This window comes from Bos javanicus, chromosome 13, assembly GCF_032452875.1.
Source record: "Bos javanicus breed banteng chromosome 13, ARS-OSU_banteng_1.0, whole genome shotgun sequence".
NCBI lineage: Eukaryota > Metazoa > Chordata > Mammalia > Artiodactyla > Bovidae > Bos > Bos javanicus.
This window is the reverse complement of record NC_083880.1, coordinates 10875894-10895496: the sequence shown is the minus strand read 5'-3', so window position 1 is coordinate 10895496 and position 19603 is coordinate 10875894. Positions and strand designations below refer to the sequence as shown.

General features: G+C 44.8%; 2 protein-coding genes across 2 annotated transcripts in view; one reads left to right on the top strand and one right to left on the bottom strand.

Moving 5' to 3' along the window:
• Nucleotides 1–11374, bottom strand: part of LOC133258938 (ankyrin repeat domain-containing protein 26-like) — a 70646-nt gene extending 59272 nt beyond the window's left edge. Inside the window, exon 1 of the mRNA XM_061435687.1 lies at nt 11180–11374. Within this exon, the coding sequence (XP_061291671.1) occupies nt 11180–11359 (180 nt within the window). The 5' untranslated portion in view covers nt 11360–11374. The remainder of the gene's footprint in view (nt 1–11179) is intronic.
• LOC133258941 (ankyrin repeat domain-containing protein 26-like) lies at nt 598–5283 on the top strand. Its single transcript, XM_061435690.1, has 2 exons — nt 598–2381; nt 4915–5283. Exons 1-2 carry the CDS (start codon nt 2155–2157, stop codon nt 5021–5023), a joined length of 336 nt encoding a protein of 111 aa, XP_061291674.1. The 5' UTR covers nt 598–2154; the 3' UTR covers nt 5024–5283.
• Nucleotides 11375–19603: the final 8229 nt, after the last annotated feature.

Below are 19603 nucleotides of genomic sequence, written 5' to 3'. Positions count from 1 at the left end.
CCACAGATGTGGGCAGGTAAGGAGGGAAGAAGGAAGTGCAGGGGTGTATTAGGGCTGAAGGGAGCCTCATGAATCCCTAGCTGAAGTCCACACCTGCCTCTGCCCTGTATAGACTCATGCGGAGTCTGAGCCTCCCTGACTGTGCTGAGGTCCTTGCCTCTGTGTCCTGTCCAGGTGGGGTCCTGTAGGGGGGTGGGCCTTGGCAGTCAGCCTTCTTTATTGTACAACTCTCATATCCGTACATGACTACTAGGAAATAGTGTATATATGTTAATCCTAATCTCCTAATTTATCCTTCCCCTCATGTTTCCCCTTTCATAAGCATAATTTGATTTTGAGATTTTTTTGAGTTGCTTTTTGTAAATAAGCTTATTTTTATTAAATTCCACATGTAAGTGATGTGATACTTGTTCTTCTCTGAGTTACTTCACTTAGTATTGTAATTTCGAGATCCATCTGTGTTGCTGCAAATGGCATTATTATTTCTTTTTATGGCCGAGTAATATTCCATTTTCGTTGTGTGTGTGTGTATATGTGTGTGTGTGTGTGTGTGTGTGTATACCACATCTTCCTTATCCATTCTTCTGTTCATGGACACTTGGGTTGCTTCAATGTCTTGGCTACTGTAAATATTTCTGCAGTGAACATTGGGGTGCATGTACCTTTTTGAATCATGGTTTTCTCCAGATATATGCCCAAGACTGACATTGCTGAATCATATGGCAACTCTGTATTTAGTTTTTAAAGAAGCCTTTATAGAGTTTTCTACAGTGGGTGTACCTAATTGCATTCCATAAGCAGTGTAGAAGGGTTCCCTTTTCTCCACACTCTCCAGCATTTGTTGTTTGTATATTTTTTGATGGTGGCTATTCTGACTGGTGTGAAATGATACCTTACTATAGTATTTCTGCATTTCTATAATAATTAGTGGTGCAGAGCATCCCTTCTGAGCATCCCTCATGTGCTTTTTGGTCGTCTGTAGGTGTTCCTTACAGAAATGTGTATTTAGATCTTATACTCATTTTTTGATCAGGTTGTTTGTTTTTTAATATTGAGCTCTTTGAGCTGTTTGAATATGTTGGAGATTAATCCCTTGTCAATTGCATCATTTGCAAATATTGCATCCCATTCTGTGGGTTGTCGTCTGTCTTGTTTACTATTTCCTGCACTGTGCAAAAGCTTCTACATTTAATTATATCCCACTTGCTTATTTCTGTTTTTATTTTCATTACTCTAAGAGGTGGATGAAAAAAGATCCTGCTGTAGTTTATGTCAGAGTGTGTTCTGCCTATATTCTCCTCTGAGTTTTACAGGACCTGTCTTATATTTAGGTGTTTAGTCCATTTTGAGTTTATTTTTGTGTATGATGTTAGGGAGTGTTCTAATTTCCTTCTTATACATGTAGCTGTTGAGTTTTCTCAGCACCACTTATTGAAGGGGCTGTCTTTCCTCCTTTGTATAGTCTTGCCTCCTTTATCCTAGATTAATTGACCCCAGGTACGTAGGTTTCTCTCTGGACTTTCTGTTTTGTTCCATTGATGATTAAATGTATTTCTGTTTTTGTGCTAGTACTGTGTTTTGATTACTGAAGCTTGCAGAGTAGTCTGCAGTCAGGGTACCTGATTCTGTCGGCTCTTGCTTTACTTTCTCAAGATTGCTTTGTCTATTTGGGGTCTTTTGTTCCCATACACACTGTAAAATTTTTTGTTCTAATTGTGTGAAAAATGCCATTGGTAATTTGATAGAAATTGCACTGAATCTGTAGATTGCTTTGGATACTATAGTTATTTTGACAGTTACACAGTTATAATGTCACTTTCATTTCTGTATTTATTTCAGTTTCCTCTCTTTCCTTCTTAGTTTAGGTAAGGGTTTGTTGATATTGTTTGTTTCTTTCAGGAAATGAACTTACAGTTCTTGCATATGAGCACTGGGCAGTCTGGCACAACAGGCCTCTATGCGCACGGGCAATGTGTTTAGAGGTGTCGCTTAGCAACGATCATTCTGGGATGAAAGATTCCAAACCACTGAGCTTCCCAACTGGGAGGTTGTGGCGGGACAGCTCTGGCTTACCTGTAGTGCTCGTGTTGGGTTTAGGGGACTGTGAAGAGCCGAGGGAGAGGTGAGGTGTGTTCGGAGTCCGTAGGCTCTGCAATGAAGATTTTTGGCGTCAGGAGTAAGAAGGGCAAGTCGCCCTTAGGCTCCTCCATCAACCCGGTGAGAGACAGCAGTCATGGAATCAATCTCCAGCCCGGGTACCGCATCGGAGACAAAGACCTCAGAAAGATCCACAAAGCTGCCATCGTGGGCAACGTAGCCAAAGTGCAGCATGTTCTGTTGTTTGGAAAAAATGGCCTGAACGACAGGGACAAGACAAACAGGTAAGCGTGGTGGAAGGGCCTGGCAGAGATCCCGCCTGTGAGTTTCCCCTCCAAGGCTCCTGGATACCTTCCTGGGATCCAGCACCCTCGCAGACTTGATAGGCAGCAAAAAGCCTTAGCTGGTTTTGGACCCACTTATAATTCCCCTTATAGAGCTTTACTGATAGTTTTGAAGTCATTTAACTGAATGTTGGTAATCACAGACATGAAAGGAAACATGAATAGCATCTGTTTTTCCTTTCTTCCTCCTACTTTTTATTTGCGTGGGTTAGCATGATGTTCTCATGAGTAAAAGCTCTCAAGTTATATAGCCTTCAAGAAATCTTCTGAACCTCCTGGCTCTCACATTTTTTCTCATGTGATTTCTGAAAGCACTTCTTCATGGATCGCCTATCGTGGATCATGGCAGTGGACAGATTTCTGATGTTGTCAATATCTTATTTTTTAATATACACAGTTTTTATACCGTAAGGTGATATATTACAGAAAACTGCATAGTGAGCAAAATAATTCCCCTGCCAAGTCAAATTCTGGATTAAAAATTCTTCAGATACATTTCAAGATCCACTTTATATCAGTGTACACTTAGGTATATGTGTTCTTTGCTGAAGGACCTTAGAAGACAGCTTTGAAGTAGGAAGCTGGCTGTGTCCTTGAATAGGAAGACATGTTCTTAGGATGTATGGTCTTTTCTGTATTTAAACCAAATCAATATTTCATGGTTTTAAAGATTTTGGGTTACATATGCTGTCTTTAATTGTTGTGGTGAAATTAAAAGTTTTGTATAGTAGAGGAAGATTTGCCCTTCTAGATATCAAAATGTGCTATAAGTGCCCACAAAGTGTTCATTTACTGACAACTGAAAAGATGGATAAATGAATGGAACAGAATGCCCAAACACCCAAATGTATGTAAAACTTTAGAACTTGATAATGATGACCTTTTCTTTTAGAAATGATAAACTGTGTGTAGATGGTGGAGAAATAACCTGGTAAAAGAGAAAAGTAACTCAATTTTTATCTCACCAAAAAGTTTCAGATAGAGTATGGATCAAACATTTCAAACATGCACAGTGAGAAAAGTACCAGAATAAAACTCAGATTCCTATTTATACATTTTTAATCTGCTGACAGAGACCTTCTGTTTTTTCTATTTCTGTTTCTTAACCTTAATTTTTTTTTAATTGGAGAATAATTGCTTTACAATGTTGTGTTGTTTTCTACTGTATAACATGATAAATCAATTGTAAGTATACATATATCCCCTTCCTTGTGAGCCTCCCACCCCAAAGACCTTTCTAAGAATGATTTCAAAGTAAGAATTCTGGAGTTTCATGGATTTCGGCACAAAGAAAAGAAAAGAAATCTGGATGTTGATTTAACATTTTAACAACACACACAATTTAAAACTCTCAGTAGACCAAGCTGTCTCTGGGCAAGTCGGCTGAGCAGACAGGCTTGTCTTTTTGGCACTAGTAGAAACGTGGCACAGATAAAAATGATTACTCACTTTCAATTTTTTTTAGAATTTTTTTTGAGGATTGATATTTTCTGACAACTTTCAGCCTTTTCAGAAGTCAAGGGAATCTAGGGAGTTCCTTGGTCGTCCAGTGGTTAAGACTCACTGCTGTGGGCCCAGGGTTCGATACCTGGTGGGGGAACTAAAATCCTGCCAGCTACCAGGATGTATTGTACAACATGGGGAATATAGCAAATATCGTATAATAACTTTAAATGTAGTATGACCTATAAAAATTGTGAATCACTATGTTGTGTACTGTAATGTATAATAATATGTAATATGCATCATCTATACTTTAAAAAGAAGCAACCTTAGACAAAAAGACCTTATGGTAATTAGATCAACAGGAAAAATAAGAAATGAACAAACAAAAATGCTACAAATTACAGTTGTACAGACATTGTGAATTATAAATTTCATTCCAATGTCAGAAACGTTAAAATGTGAGAAAATGAACGTATTAGAATCATTGAAGTACAGTGTTGTCTCTAATCCTCAAAATGTATCTGCAAAGGAGATGTGATACCCTTTGACTTCGTTGAGATGTTGTCCTTGTCAAATAGTAGTAATAGTAATAAGTATGATTATATTACCTAACAGTTACTGAGCTGTTAACCTGTGCCAGGAATGGTTCTAAACTCTTTGCATGGATCTCATTTAAGCATCGCAGTGCTGTCCTGTGAGAGAACTACTTCTCTCTCTCCATTTTGTTGATGAGGAAATTTAGGCACAGAGAGGCTGAGCGACAGCTGACAGAGTGAAAGTCAAATTCAAACCCAAGTTGAGCTGAATCTCAAGGTCATGGTCATTCTATTCAAGTAAATTGTTCTTTCATTACTGTGTTAAGCAGAGCTAATGCTAATATATAATGTTCTTTCTCCAGAAGGAAACGAAATATTTGTTTTAGAGCAGTAAGAATATCATGCTATTGAATGTCTTCAATCACAGGAACAATTGTTTGTTTTGAAACAGTAACACTACAGTTGCCTGAAAACTCCTCTTGCTTTCATAGGACTGCGCTCCACTTGGCCTGTGCCAATGGCCATTCAGCGGTGGTCACTCTGCTCCTGGAGAGAAAATGCCTGCTAACCTCTGTGACGATGAAAACAGGACCGTGCTGATGAAGGTATGGGGCAGCGAACCGTGTCCACACGAGGTGGATGTGATCTAACTACTGAGACTCAAAGTGAATTCATCTCATTTAGATATAGCAAACCGGTGAAGCCTGTGGCCTGTTTACTTTGAATTCCTAGAATTTACACTCTGTTTCTTGGCACAACACTGACAGGCCGTAGAATGCCAAGAAGAGGAGTGTGCGACTCTTCTGCTGGAGCATGGTGCCGACCCAAATGTCATGGACGTCTGTGGGAACACCGCTCTCCACTATGCTGTCTTTTGCCAGAATCTATCACTCGCAGCAAAGCTGCTTTCCTGCGACGCCAATATAGAAGCCAGGAACAAGGTATATCTCAACTATATTTACAAAATATTTGCGAAGCATTTTTTTAAACTAGAAGTGTTTTATTTCTAACTATGTAAATAGGTAAACTGAAGAGTGTCCATCAAGCCCTGTTACCATGGAAACAACTCCAAAACCAATGCAGGGGGTGGAGGAAAATGTTGGAGCCCACAGAGAGGGCAAAGCTCTGTCTCCCAGCCAGCCGTCTACCCCAGAGGAAGATTTCCCATCAGGACGTGCCCGGGAGTGGGTGGTAGGCTCACACCCCACAAATGATGAAGGCCTGGGAGGAGTGAAGTGATGTGACGAGTTGCCGGGAGCCGGCATATTGCATATTGAGTGCATATTGCATATTGAGTGCAGCACTTTTCAGGATCTGGAATAGCTCAACTGGAGTTCTATCACTGCCGGTAACCAGCGTGAGGAACTCCGCCCATGACAAAGGTCATGAGGAAGGAGGCTCGGCACAGGCAAAGGCGGGATCGAGCCTCAGGAGTCCCCCTGGAAATTCTCGAGCATTTACACCCAAAACCAGAGTCTGCCTACTTTCTGCTTTGTGCTTTCACCTACACCTCTGACTTTACGGGGGGCTGTCCCCCACTACCTCTCTGAAAAAAGTTAGCTTAGAGCTCCAGTTAATAATTCCTGGGTGTGACAGTGTTTAACCTACAAACTCCTTTGGAAATCCTCTAGCCTGCCTGAATAGGTTTTTCCGGCCACAAGTGATTGTTCAGAGCCTCCCAACTGTGAGAGGCAGGAGATGTTCTAAACTGTCTAAACACAGATTCTTTTGAGTAGTTAAAAGATTGATTAGAAATTGTATTGGTGAAGGGATTTTCACTTGTTGGGCCAATGTTTGCTGCTAAGTTTCCATATCCCTTACCTGCTGTGTCCCTGGCAGTGTATTGATTAATATAATTGGTGTAAGTAGTAGCTTTAATGTTTGTAACCTGGGACCCTTGAGTTAATTCTTTTTCTTGTTATAGCCCACCACATCTTTGCGCTGTAGGAATGCAACTTTATCTAATGCTTTTGGAGGGTGGCTCCTGACCAATCACCTTTAGAGAAAAATAAGTTTTCTGAAGAAAAGGTCTTAAAATGTTAACAGGCCTCCGGGCCAGAAGATGATGCAAATCACCTAAGCTTTTGCATATGATAAATTTGCAGGAAGAAAGCCTGGCTTGCTGCCTGACTCTACCCCTTCCCCCATTATCCTCTATGCATAACTTAAGGTATAAAAACTACTTTGGAAAATAAACTGCAGGCCTTGTTCACCGAAACTTGGTCTCACCATGTCATTCTTTCTCTTACCTTCTGGCTGAATTATTTAGCCTCTTTTCTGCACTAAATTTCCTCACTGAGCTATCCTTATTTCAGCCTCTTTTCTCCACTGAATTTCCTCACTGAGCTATCCTCATTTTATTACTCTTTATATCCTTAATTAACATTTAATTAAGCAATTGTTTCCTGATCTTCGCCTACGCCGTCTCTCCTTTGAATACCCTGGATCAGCCGGCCCCGGCAATGAGTGGCTGCTTCCAGGGGCTCAGGGAATGGGTGCCCCTGGGGGTGGGTGGGAGGAGGAAGGAGACCCAGTGCCCATGAGGGGAGCCGGGTGAGTGCAAGTGGGCCTGGAGGCAGCAGGCCTGGAGCCCTGAGCCCTCCAGGACCCTGGTTCTGAGATCCGGCCAAGAGGATCAGGTCATGTTTGACTCCCAGCAAGGGCGTTCACTTGTGTTGGTGACCGCTTGGTTCGCGATGTACACCTCGGGGTCTCCCGCGCTCAGCCCCGGGTTGCTGCTCGGTGGGGTTGCAGCTGTGCGTGTGGAGCTGGTAATGGTGAAAACTTGCCTGAAATCACAACAGTTGAGGTGATACAACTTAGGCCTTCTGACTCCTCAAGTCCAGAGTTCTCTCTATGGAAGGTAATATTCTCAGGATTTCCCTGGTGGTCCAGTGGTTAAGACTCCATGCTTGCTTCCACTACAGGGGATGCAGGTTTGATCCCTGGTCAGGGAACTAAGATCCCACATGCTGTGTGGCCAAAAAAAAAAAGATAATACTCTCCCTTCCAAATCCAACAGAAAGATTCAAGGCAGCTTCTAAAACCCTCAGGTTTAAATTCTCTGTCCCTTTTTCAGAAACCACTGTGGAACATCATAACCAAAGCTCCAACTTCCAGTACTTAGAAAACTTAAGTGTAAGGAGAGCGGAAGTGTTAATCCTTCAGTCGTGTCTGACTCATTGCAGCCCCAAGGACTGGAGCCCACCAGGCTCTTCTGTCCATGGAATTCTTCAAGCAAAAATACTGGAGTGTGTAGCCATGCCCTTTTCCAGGGGATCCTCCTGACCCAGGGATCGAACCTGCGTCTCCTGCATTACAGGCAGATTCCTGACTGTCTGAGCCATCAGGGATGCCCATCAGGAAAGTGTAAACATGACATCACTAAATACTATACACTCAAAATGGAAAAAGCTCTAACTACTTTTGAATTCATTGGAAGTTTGAGCTGTATGAGAAGCAAACGTACTAGCTCCTCCAAGGACTTGCTCTCAATGTAGAGCCAAGTCCCTGTTTCCCTACAAACCCAAAAGCCTATTCTCACAGGTCCCCAGTTAGGGTCTCTGATGCCTATAAATACCTGCTCCTCTCGTGGAACAGCAACCACTTACTACAGCAAGCGAGGACGAAGAGAGCTTTTTTCCCTATGTGTGTTTCAGGAATGGAGAAAGAAAGGAGAAATAAGAAAATGATCATGATGTACGGACTAGACTGTATTTCTAAAGATTTGAAAGGCTTTTTCTACCGTCAATTCATCCCACAACCAAGTGTAAGTACCTATGATGCCCCAGATTCATGAAAAACATCTCGAGGGCTTCCTCTCTTGGCATCTCTGGGGTCACATGCTACTTGAGACACTGCAGATTTAAAAATGAATGATTTCACCTGTCCACAAGGTAGCTCTCAAAACACACACAAGTTACTATACCTAAGGCATGACAGGTGCTACACAAACGCACTTATGAAATGCTATGGGAGTAAAGACAAGTGACCAGTTAGCAATGATGAAAAAGGCTTTATGAAGAGATCAGCCTCACAAGGTGAGCAGGATCCAGGAACACAAAAGAAACGCATGGCAGTGGAGTGGTGGAAGTCGGGTTCCATCACATGGAGAGGCTCACGAGGATGAAAAGGGAATCTGCAAACACAGAGTACAAAGGCCCTCAAGTATAATGCTAATCAACTTGGACTTTATCTTAGAGGGATTCAGAGAATTATCTCACTTTTCTAAGCAGGGTCAATGCCTGGTCAAATTTACACCTTAGAATGGGAACTCTGGAGGCAGGCAGAGGATGAGTAAACACGCAGACTGTCACGGAAACAAGGCAGAAAGTCACTCTACTAACAGAGGCAAGAGTTGGTCAAGGACTGAGGGCAGCGGTGGCAAAAACAGGGAGAAGGGGAAAGTGAAGGCCAACACTGGAGAGATCAGAAGAGAAAAAACAACAAAGGCAACTGACATTGCTAGCCAGATCTCAGTGATAACAGCATTAACCACATGTAAAGAAGTAATCGTGCTTGCATTTTAATCATTTCTTCCAGGAGTCAAGGGAGAATGAAAGTTTTCAGTTTTGAAAATGCTTCCTTGTTTTGTTTTCAAATTATCTGTCGAGTGACAGGTTAAGCTCCAGGAGGTGTTTTGAAATAGGAAACTAGCCCTCAAAACATCTGCAAGTGACAGCTGGAGACAGAAGATTGGAGGTGCTTTGGTGAGATGCTCTAAGAGCAGACGATTCCACAGACCAATGAAAACAGAACTCACAATCTTTAAATACAATCAGCTTAGGAAGGACAGAGGGGGACAATAAGCAGAGAGAGAGGATGACAACAAATCTGAAATCAGAGCTCTACGTCTATGAACAAGAGTCTAGTGTTTGCACACTCAGAGGCCACAAAACATGTCAACCCATCACTCTGATGACAACTGCAGAATGCAACAGAACCACGAAAAAAGAAGAGAGGAAAAGGAAAGAGGATAGCCAAGTAGCAGTGATGCCAAGGCAAGCCACAGGAGAAACGAATTACTACAGGGCACACCACAATTTCCACACACCTGCACAAAAGGGCCAAGCAGACAAATGGGGAAACCAGTAAGACCCCAGAACATCTACTTCCGCAAGCATATTGTCAAGACCTGTCCCCTGAACAGCAAGCTTTTGCTCTAGACAATCTCAGGTGCTGTGAATAGATCCACATACACTGTCCTCTGGTTGTTGAAAGGGGGATACAGGCCAAAATAAGTTCCTAAAGAAGACAGAAGGGGGGCTTCTCTGGTGGTCCTGTGGCTGAGACACCACACTCCCAATGCAGAGGTCGGGTTCGATCCCTGGTCAGGGCACTAGATCCTGCATGCCACAACGAAGACCTGGTGCAACCAAATTAATAAATAAAATACTCCTTTTTTTAAAAAAAGAAGACTACAGGAGGAGAACTGCCTGTGAGACACCAGTTAAATAACCAATCATCTGCATTTAAAATATTCTGTCCTATACTGCAAATATGTGTTTTGATTTTAAAGGCAAGGAAACTGGAGGCTTAACCCAAGAAAAGGTGGAAACTCAAAGTGAAGTGAAAGTTGCTCGGCCATGTCTGGCTCTTTGCGACCTCATGGACTATAGAGTCCATGGAATTCTCCAGGCCAGAATACTGGATCATGGAATTCTCCAGGCCAGAATACTGGAGTGGGTAGCCTTTCCCTTCTCCAGGGAGTCAACTGGTAATAAGGATGGAGCGGGTGGAGTGTGTGGAGCTACCAGATATGGCAACTTCAAGCACTTGCACCAATACCAACGGCTGCAGTAAGAACAACCCCTGGCATTTCCTAAAACTTAGTGAACTTAAAGAACTTTCATGCCTTCCTCTTTTTTTTAATTGAAGTGGTGAGACAGAAGGGAACAATAACTTTGGTAAAGCTGATACCGGACCTGATTCTGTCTCCAAGGACTATTCTTTCTACTCAGTTAATCAAATTCAATCCGCTCATGAGCAAAATGAGCTTGCTTTCATGTCAGAGATCTTTCTTCATTTTATCTTCCTTATTTGAGCAGATACCAGGCACGAGCAGGCCCTCACTGGCAGCTACCATCCTTCCTTCCAGAGATCTTTATCCTCCCGTGGGAAAATCTCTAACTTCTTCAGGCCTCAATTTCCCCACCTGCCATGAGTGGGCTACCATGAGGCCTTACAGGCTTGTTTGCGGATGAGGTAACTAACGTAAAGTATTTTGTAAACCACAGTGCGATACAAGATGCAAAGTATAACGATTTCCAGGCCTGAAAAGCAGAGCTGCTTCCACTTTCCCTCGGAAGGAACAGAAAACACCAGGAGGGTTAAACGACGAGCACCTCGGAAGATCAGGTAGAGAAGTCAACACCGACCCTCACGTCCGCCACCACCCCGCACAGCTTGCTCAGAACTCACAGACTCTGCACCAGCTCCAGCCCCCGCTACGTTACCCCAGTTTTCCCAATATTCAGGTTAGGGGGAGGGCAACTGCAAATGCAAAAGGCAAAAGGATGCCACAAAATGACTCGCCCAAGGCCAAAACAGCTGAGCAGCAGGAAATGTTGGCTGCCCACGGCCGAGGCCACGTTCCGGCGACGCCCACATCACCGACAGCGCCCCGGCCTGCCGCTCTCTCATCCGCCCTGGGAGGACCATACCTCGCAGAGACCAGACCCGGTAAAGACCCCAGAGACTCAACGTCCACGCGACCGGGCCCGTCCGCGCCCCCACCACGCCGGCGGCCTCACTCACTATGGCGATCCGCATCGGGGCTCCCGCCGCCGCCGCCTCAGGTCCCGGGCCACCCGGGCTCCGGGTCGCGGCTTCCCAGGGGCAGTGGGAGCCCCTGCAGGCCGTGGACTTCCTCCACCAGCTCCGCCGCCGCCGCCGCAGGGCCGCGAAGAGCCCGCCGCCGACGCTGCAGGAAAGCATCCCCGACCAATTGAAGCACGCAAGAGGAAGGGTGCACTTGACGGACTGCTGCGGTGGCCAATCGGAACGCTCAACCGCACTACCGCTGGCAGGCCCCGCCCCCTCTGCGCTTCCGCCACGGCGGAAGAGGCGAGCAGTAACTTTCCCAGAGTTCCTCCGAGCTTAGGGACTCACGGAGGGGCCGCGGCCGGCGCGATGGGCGGGGCCAAGTGTATGGGCGGGCCAAGAGTATGGGCGGGACCGGGCGGGGAGGGCGAGGCCACAGGCGGGGCCGCACGGGCCCCACCCCGTCCTCGCGGGCTCGCGCCGCCTGTGACCGGACCTGAGGTGGTGGTACCTGGGGTTCACCTAATCTTTCTCCTCAAAGTGCAACTAGTGCGGGCGGTAGTCTCCGCGCGTGCGTTCGCTGCGGCCCGCGGGTCGCGTGGTCAGCTCGGAACCTGAGGGTGTGGGGGAAGGTCGGGGCGTCTGGGGAAGGGTCCTGTCAGGCAGGGTGGAGAAGGATCGCGGGGCCGGGCCCGGGGGAGGGTCGCGGGGCGGGTCCGGGGGAGGGTCGCCAAGCGTTCCCGCAGGACCCGAGCCGGTGGCCATGACCGCGCTCCGGGTTCCGCGGCGGCTGTGCTGGTTGGTGCTGGATGAGAGGAGCTGCACGCGGCTGGGCGCGCGGGCTGCGCGGGGCCTGCCGGAGATACCCTCCTGCACACGCTACGCGCCACAGCCGCTGGGACATCTTGGCCTATCTGGGACCTGGACATCGACGCCGTCAACCAGGACTACAAGCGGGCTCTCTCTGCACGAGGCTGCCTCCATGGGACACTCGGACTGCGTGCGGTACCTGCTGGCCCGGGGGCCGCCGTCGACTGCTTGGAAGGCCGACTGGTAAGTAGCGGGCCTTGCAGAGAGACCCCCACCCTTTCCTGCCGATCTTAGATTCCCACTCTTGGTCAGCCTCCACATCTTGGTCAGCCTCTCAGGCTTCCCCACAGAACATCATTGCTGTCCTTGTGGGGTTAACTGCTCCAGCCTTCTGTTTCAGACTGCCTCCCATGATAGAGCAGAGAGCTGTAATGAACATGTTCAGATCCCCTGGAGAAGGAAATGGCAACCCACTTCAGTATTCTTGCCTGGAGAATTCCATGGACAGAGGAGCCTGGCAGGCTACAGTCCATGGGGTCTCAGATTTGGACACTACTGAGCGACTATCACTCATTCATTCACTCACCCTGCCTATAGCAAGGGTCCCAGGTGTGATGTTTTTTCTGGAAACATCTCGCTAAATGATTATTGCACAGATGACATTGTTCTAATTTTCTGTTTTGAAATTCCTAGTTATAGCTTATCAGAAATTTGCAAAGACAGCCAGGAAGTCCCATGCACCTTTTCTCCATCTTGCCCCAAAGTGAATGTCTTACAACTAGAGTACAGTCACAAGAAGAAACTGACACTGCTATGACATTACTACTATCAGGGCCCTTACTCCCATTTCACAGGTATATAGATGAGCACAGGTGTGTGGGGTCCTCTGTGTAGTTTTATCACATGACCTCCACAGTCACCATGCTCACTTGTAACCATTATACAAAGCAATTGCATTCTGTTATTAATAGATGCACACAATCTTCAGTACTGACTGTCCACCTCCGTAGACATTTGAACACCTGAAGATTCATACCATGATAAAGTTCCTGAATGAATCCACAAGGGATTGCTGATTTTACATAAACAAGAAGAGCATCAGATATACAGCTAAGTAAAACGCATCTTGCCCACTGGCATGGGGGAATACGCCTGCTTACGTTTTGAGATTTGGGCTTTGGCTGTGACTGAGCCCAAGACATTTTCTTCTGCTGCTAGTAAGTTGGTCCAAAGGTAGTGGAGGCGTATTACCTTTTTAAAAACAGTTCTGTGGATAAAGAAACAGCCTCCCCAAACAACCATCAGAAGGCCAAGTCTCATTTGTCTGTGTGCTTAGGAAGTGCAGTTACAGCAAGACATTTTGCCCGTTCTCACCTTACTGGCTTTCTCATGTCCCTTCTACCCTGGATTTGTTCCCTCTGTAAAGCACTTCTTCAAGATTCCAGCCTTCATGTATCTTGGTTTCTCCTTTTTGATTTTTTGTTCACTCTCATTACTACATTACCAAAACTAAAAAAACAAAGCATTTTAAATACAGCAGTGTGTACATGACTGTCTCAAACTCACTAGCTATCCCAACAAGGACCTACTGTATAGCACAGGGAAGTCTGCTCAATGTTATGTGGCAGCCTGGATAGGAGAGGGGTTTGGGGGAGAATTGTTGTTCAGTTGCTCGCTCATTCGTGTCCAACTCTGTGTGACCTCATGGACTGCAGCATGCCAGGCTTCCCTATCTTTCACCATCTCCCGGAGCTTGCTTAAACTCATGTCCATTGAGTCAGTGATGCCATGCAACCATCTCACCCTCTATCGTCCCCTTCTCCTCCTGCTTTCATTCTTTCCCAGCATCAGGGTCTTTTCCAATGAGTCAGCTCTTCACATCAGGTGGCCAGAGTATTGGAGCTTCATCGTCAGTCCTTCCAATGAATATTATGGGTTGATTTCCTTTAGGATTGACTGGTTTGATCTCCTGACTGTCCAAGAGATTCTCAAGAGTCTTCTCCAAGGGGGAGAATGGCTACATGTGTTATATCTATAGCTGAGTCACTTTACTGTTCACCTGAAACTATCACAACATTGCTAATCAGCTATACCCCAATAAAAAATAAAAAATTAAACAAAAAAATGAAATAGTGTTGGTAGTTAATACCAAAGCAGTCCTGTGTAGTCAAAGGCATGGTTTTTGCAGTAGTCATGTATGGATGTGAGAGTTGGACCATAAAGAAGAGCTGAGAGCTGAAGAGTTGATGCTTTTGAACTGTGTGTTCAAAAGAGAAGACTCTTGAGAGTCCCTTGGACTGCAAGGAGATCAAACCAGTCAATCTTAAAGGAAATCAGTCCTGAATATTCAGGACTGAAAATCAGTCCTGAAAGGACTGATGCTGAAGCTGAAGCTCCAATACTTTGGCCACCTGATGTGAAGAACTGATTCATTAGAAAAGACCCTGATGCTGGGAAGGATTGAAGGGAGGAGGAGAAGGGGACTTCAGAATGAGATGGTTGGATGACATCACCAACTTGATGGACACTGGTTTGAGCAAGCTCCAGGAGTTAGTGATGGACAGGGAAGCCTGGCTTGCTGCAGTCCATAGGGTCACAAAGAGTCAGACAAGACTGAATGACTGAACTGAACTGATTTTCCAGTAGTCATGTATGGATGTGAGAGTTGGACCATAAAGAAGGCTGAGCACCAGAGAACTGATGCTTTTGAGCCGTGGTGCTGGTGAAGACTCTTGAGAGTCCCTTGGACTGCAAGGAGATCTAACCAGTGAATCCTAAAGGAAATCAATCCTGAATATTCACTGGAAGGACTGATGCTGAAGCTGAACTTACAATATTTTGGCCACCTAATGCAAAGAGCCAACGTAATAGAAAAGACCCTAATGCTGGGAAAGACTGAAGGCAGGAGGAGAAGGGGATGACAGAGGACTAGATGGTTGGATGGCATCATCAACTCAATGGACATGGGTTTGAGCAAGCTCTGGGAGATGGTGAAGGACAGGGAAGCCTGGTGTGCTGCAGTCCATGGGGTCACAAAGACTTGGAGAAGACTGACCCCCTGAACGACAACAACAACACATAAAACAGATAACCAACGAGGACCTATTGTATATCACAGAGAGCTCTACTCAGTTTTATATAATAACCTATATGGGAAAAGAATCTGAAAAGAATGGAGATGTGTATGTATATAGAATGGATTCACTTTGCTGGACACCTGAAACTAACACAACACTGTGAGTCAAATATACTTCAATGAAATTTTTCAAGAAATTGCTTCCTGCTGGAACAAGGCTTTATATCTCTTTAGAACAAATCTCTCCAACTCCTAATAAGTATCTCAGATTCTAAGGGGTCATTCCTATGACTTCCTTCCATTAAATTTGCAGTTTCCTAAAGTACCTTTATTCAGTCCAATGGGTCATGAGCATTGAGGGGCCCAATGACAACCAGTAACAACCCACGAGAGAGAAGAAGCCACATTTTGTTGGTTTTCGAATTTCTAGCATCCAGCACAGAGACTAGACTCCGGACTTAGTTGGTTTGGTGTGCAGCTTCTGAAGGACATGATACTCACTCAATAGCTGAGGTGGGGGAATATGATACACAGAGTATTTTAAGAAGATAGATTTTTCTAGACTTTTCAGACTAGGTGGGTAACGAATGAAAACCTCCTAACTAGGAACATTCCCCCCACCTCTTGAATCTATTTAAAATAAAGGAGGACACACTAAGAAGAAAAACTAATGGAAATGGAGCAGAACACTGTGAAGACCTCCCCATGGCACCTGCCTCTTGTTGGTAGAAAAGCTTTAGCCTCTGAGGCTTTGCCCAAGTCCCAAAGAGCAAACATAATCAGAGAAGTGCGAAAATGCTGAAATAAATGAAAACGGTCCAAGACAAAACAACAATAGTTAAGGCATCAAAGTCAGCTCCTCCTCGAGGGCTGTAGATAACATTCTGAGCCATATCCTGGAGTTCTGCAGATACTGAAACCCCCACCAGGTGGAAGAAGTTAACTGCATGCTGACTACACCTATGTAGACCCCAGACCAGTTGAAACCTGATGGTTGATGATACTGACTCCTAAAATCACCCACTTAGTTCACCACCAACCAATCCAGAAGGATGTACACCAGCTATCAGGCATCTCACACCCTCACTCCTAACAGTGCCTTTAGAAACCCTTCCCTGAATTTGGGGGAGAATGGATACATGTATATGTGTGGCTGAGTCACTCTGCTGTGCACCTGAAACTCACCACATTGTTCGTTGGCTATGCTCCAATAATATACGTTTTTTTAAAAACTTGTTTTTGTCCTTAGGAAACCTAAGCCACATATTTTTCTTTTTCTAGTTTACGAAGAAATGCATTCATTTTTCCCAAAGTCAGTTTAGATGTTTTTGTGAAGGTATATTTTAGATGTGAGCAGTAACTTTGAATAAAACTGATTTCCCCCCGTAATGTCCATGGGCCTCATCCAATCAGCTGAAGACTGCAAGCCCACATACTGAGGTTCGTCAAAGTGGAAGGATGTTTTCAAATTGTGCTAGAGAAGACTCTTGAGAGTCCTTTGGACCGCAAGGAGATCAAACCAGTCAATCCAAAAGGAAATCAACCCTGAATATTTATTGGAAGGACTGATACTGAAACTGAAGCTCCAATATTTGGGCCACCTGATGCAAAGAGCGATTTCTCGGAAAAGACCCTAATGCTGGGAAGGACTGAAGGCAGGAGGTGAAAGGGGCAGCACAGGACAAGATGCTTGGATGGCGTCACCGATTCAGTGGACATGAATTGGAGCTAACTCCAAAAGACAGTGTAGCCCTGAAGTAGACAGAGGAGCCCTGCAGACTGCAGTCCATGGGGTCGCAAAGAGTGGAACACAACTTAGCAACTGAACAGCAACCGAAAAGTGGAAGAGTTCAAGTCTGAAGCATAGAAACCCCAGACTATTGTTCTAGGGATTCAGATTCAAGACTGCAACATCAACTCTTCCCTGAATCTCCAATCTGCTGGCTCACTCTACAGATTTCAGGTCTCCTGACAGATGGATAGATAAATAGCGAATCCCCTACTGTCTTTATTCCCCCTCTGGAGAACCTTAAAAATTCTACTGTATTCTAGCAGTGTGGCTCTAGTTATGTTTCACTATATCCAGGCAGCAGGAATATAGTTATGTTTATAATTATAGTAAAATACATTGTGGTAGTCATCTTGTAAGTCAAATCATTATGCTCTACACCTTAAACTTATACACTGCTGCATGTTAATTACATCTCAATAAAACTGGAAGGGAAAAAAATTGCAATTTGGGAAACAGAGATTCAGGTTAAACTGAAAGAGTGTTCCAAAAAGGAGTCAGGGGTTTATGAAGACAAAAGGCCACAGGTTGTCAAAAATTGCCTGATGAGAACTGTGAGCGACTCTGATACAAGCCAGGAAATATTTGTCCTTACGGAATCACAAGTTATTTAGGGGAGGGGTGGTCCAAGAAGTAGCTTGAGTTTTTGGCAGATATTCTGGAGGACTTCATTAGGACAACAAATGATCGGAAGGTCAGATTCCATCCAGGCTGAGACATGCCTGTGTCACACTCGTTAATGGCCTCCTGGCTCTGTTTCAGAGAGCTCTTTAGGGAGCATTATTGTCGTTGAGTGGCTAAGTCATGTTCAACTCTTTGGGACCCAATGGACTGCAGCACGCCAGGCTTTCCTATCCTTCACTATCTCATGGAGTTTGTTCAAATTAGGGAACGTTAAGACTCCATGGTTTTTCTTTCACAATAGGCAGTATGAAATCTGTCCCTGACTTCTGCTGAAGTGAACAACTGTAACAGGGAAGACCCTTTTGTATTCTATTACAAGTTCAGCACTAAAGGGATGTTGCCTTTATGCTTATATGATACATAGTTGCTCATCGCTGGGAGCCTTGCCTCCCGCATAATAAGGATTAAGCTTAAACACCTGTGTTTACCTCCCAGGAAACAACCTGACCAAGCTCGCCTGTCAATGACTGCAGGAAGGGAATTAACACATTCCCTTCAGAGGCTGATGGGAACCAGGAAAGGTTTGACTTTACTCTTTCTCCTTTTAGTGTAAACCAAGCCTGAATTCTAACTCAGGCAAGATGGTTCTTATGGGACATGAGTCCACCATTAACTTGATCTACCAGCTTTCCAAAGTTGCTATTCCTTGCCCCAGTAATTCATCTCTTGATTTATCGGCCCATCCTGTAGGAAGCAACAGGACTTGGTAACAGGATGATGCTAGCTATGTCTAAGGCCTTCAAGTGAGCGTCAGCTCACTGGCTGGTGCTGCTGTATACGTAACAGTTTACCAGAGATCTCTTCCTTGCAGACGAGGCAAAGTCTCTGCCAGTTGTAAATGAGCATAACTACCTGTACTCAGGTGTGTCCTGTGGGGGAGGACAAAAACTATCCTTCTAGGTTCATCTGGCTGGTTAAGAAGCGACTTAACATGAGACAGATTAACAGGAGAAAAGCAGACAAAAGGTTAACAACATGTATACTTCTGTATACATGGGTGAGAACAAGAAAATGTGAGTAACTCACCAGAATGGTTGAAACCCTCACCTTAAATACCATCTTCAGCTAGAGACAGAGGAGGATGTTGTGGGTAGTGGTTTGGGACTAGAATGTGGAGGAAGGTGATTCACATGGAGATGGAAAAGCAAGTGTTTGGAACTCTCTGTAAATATTTGGAGTTCCCCTGACCACACCTGGCCCACATTTTTTCTCAGTATCTCTCATAGTAGCTGTCTTCCTGGGCCAGCCCCTTTATCTAAACTATTCAACATTTAAGGAGGCAGTCAAAAGAAAGGCTTTGAGTCTTTTGTTTCTTAAAAATACTCTGCCTAAAATCATTCTCTTGCCAAAGATGTGACACATTTTGGGGTGACAAATTTTGTTCCCTACAATGCCCTGGATCAGGTAGAAAAGGTTAATACGGAAACCCAAGGAGGAAGCCACCTTGCTTCCCAAAATAGTCCCTAAAATTTGGGGGGACTTGCTTAGATTCCTGAGTCTAAGACTTGGGGGACTTCGGCTGAGACCAATTTCTTTTGCTCAGTAAGGGTCTTGCTGATTAAATGTTGCCCAAGACAAGCCAAAAGGATTTGGTGCCCATCAACTTCAAGTTTCCTTGGACTGGTTACAGTGGCTGAATTGCGGCCTAAAACTCTTCTAGGAACAAGGAGGGAAATTGTGGGGAAATAAACTTCCCTGGGATTTCTCAGCGGTTTTGTAAAAAGCTCAGATCTTCTGAGACTCTTCAGCACAGACATCTGCAACCGTTCATCTAATTAATAGCCCCGATCTGAAAGAATTCATAGTCTCATCTCCCCAAGGAGCAGGAGAGACCTACAGCCCAGAGTAGGTCCCCCGAAGGTGCTCCATCTCCCTAAGAATCTATATTTCAAGAAGGGATGAGGCCCAGAACCTTGGAGACTCCAGGTCAGGCTCCTGGAGAGATTTTGTTATCAGCAAAGCCCATAAACAGTTACCAGGTTAAACAAACAAACAAAAACAATATTAGGAATAAAAGTACTAACCGCCTTTCCCTTGTGCTTAGTCTGGTTTCTCTTGC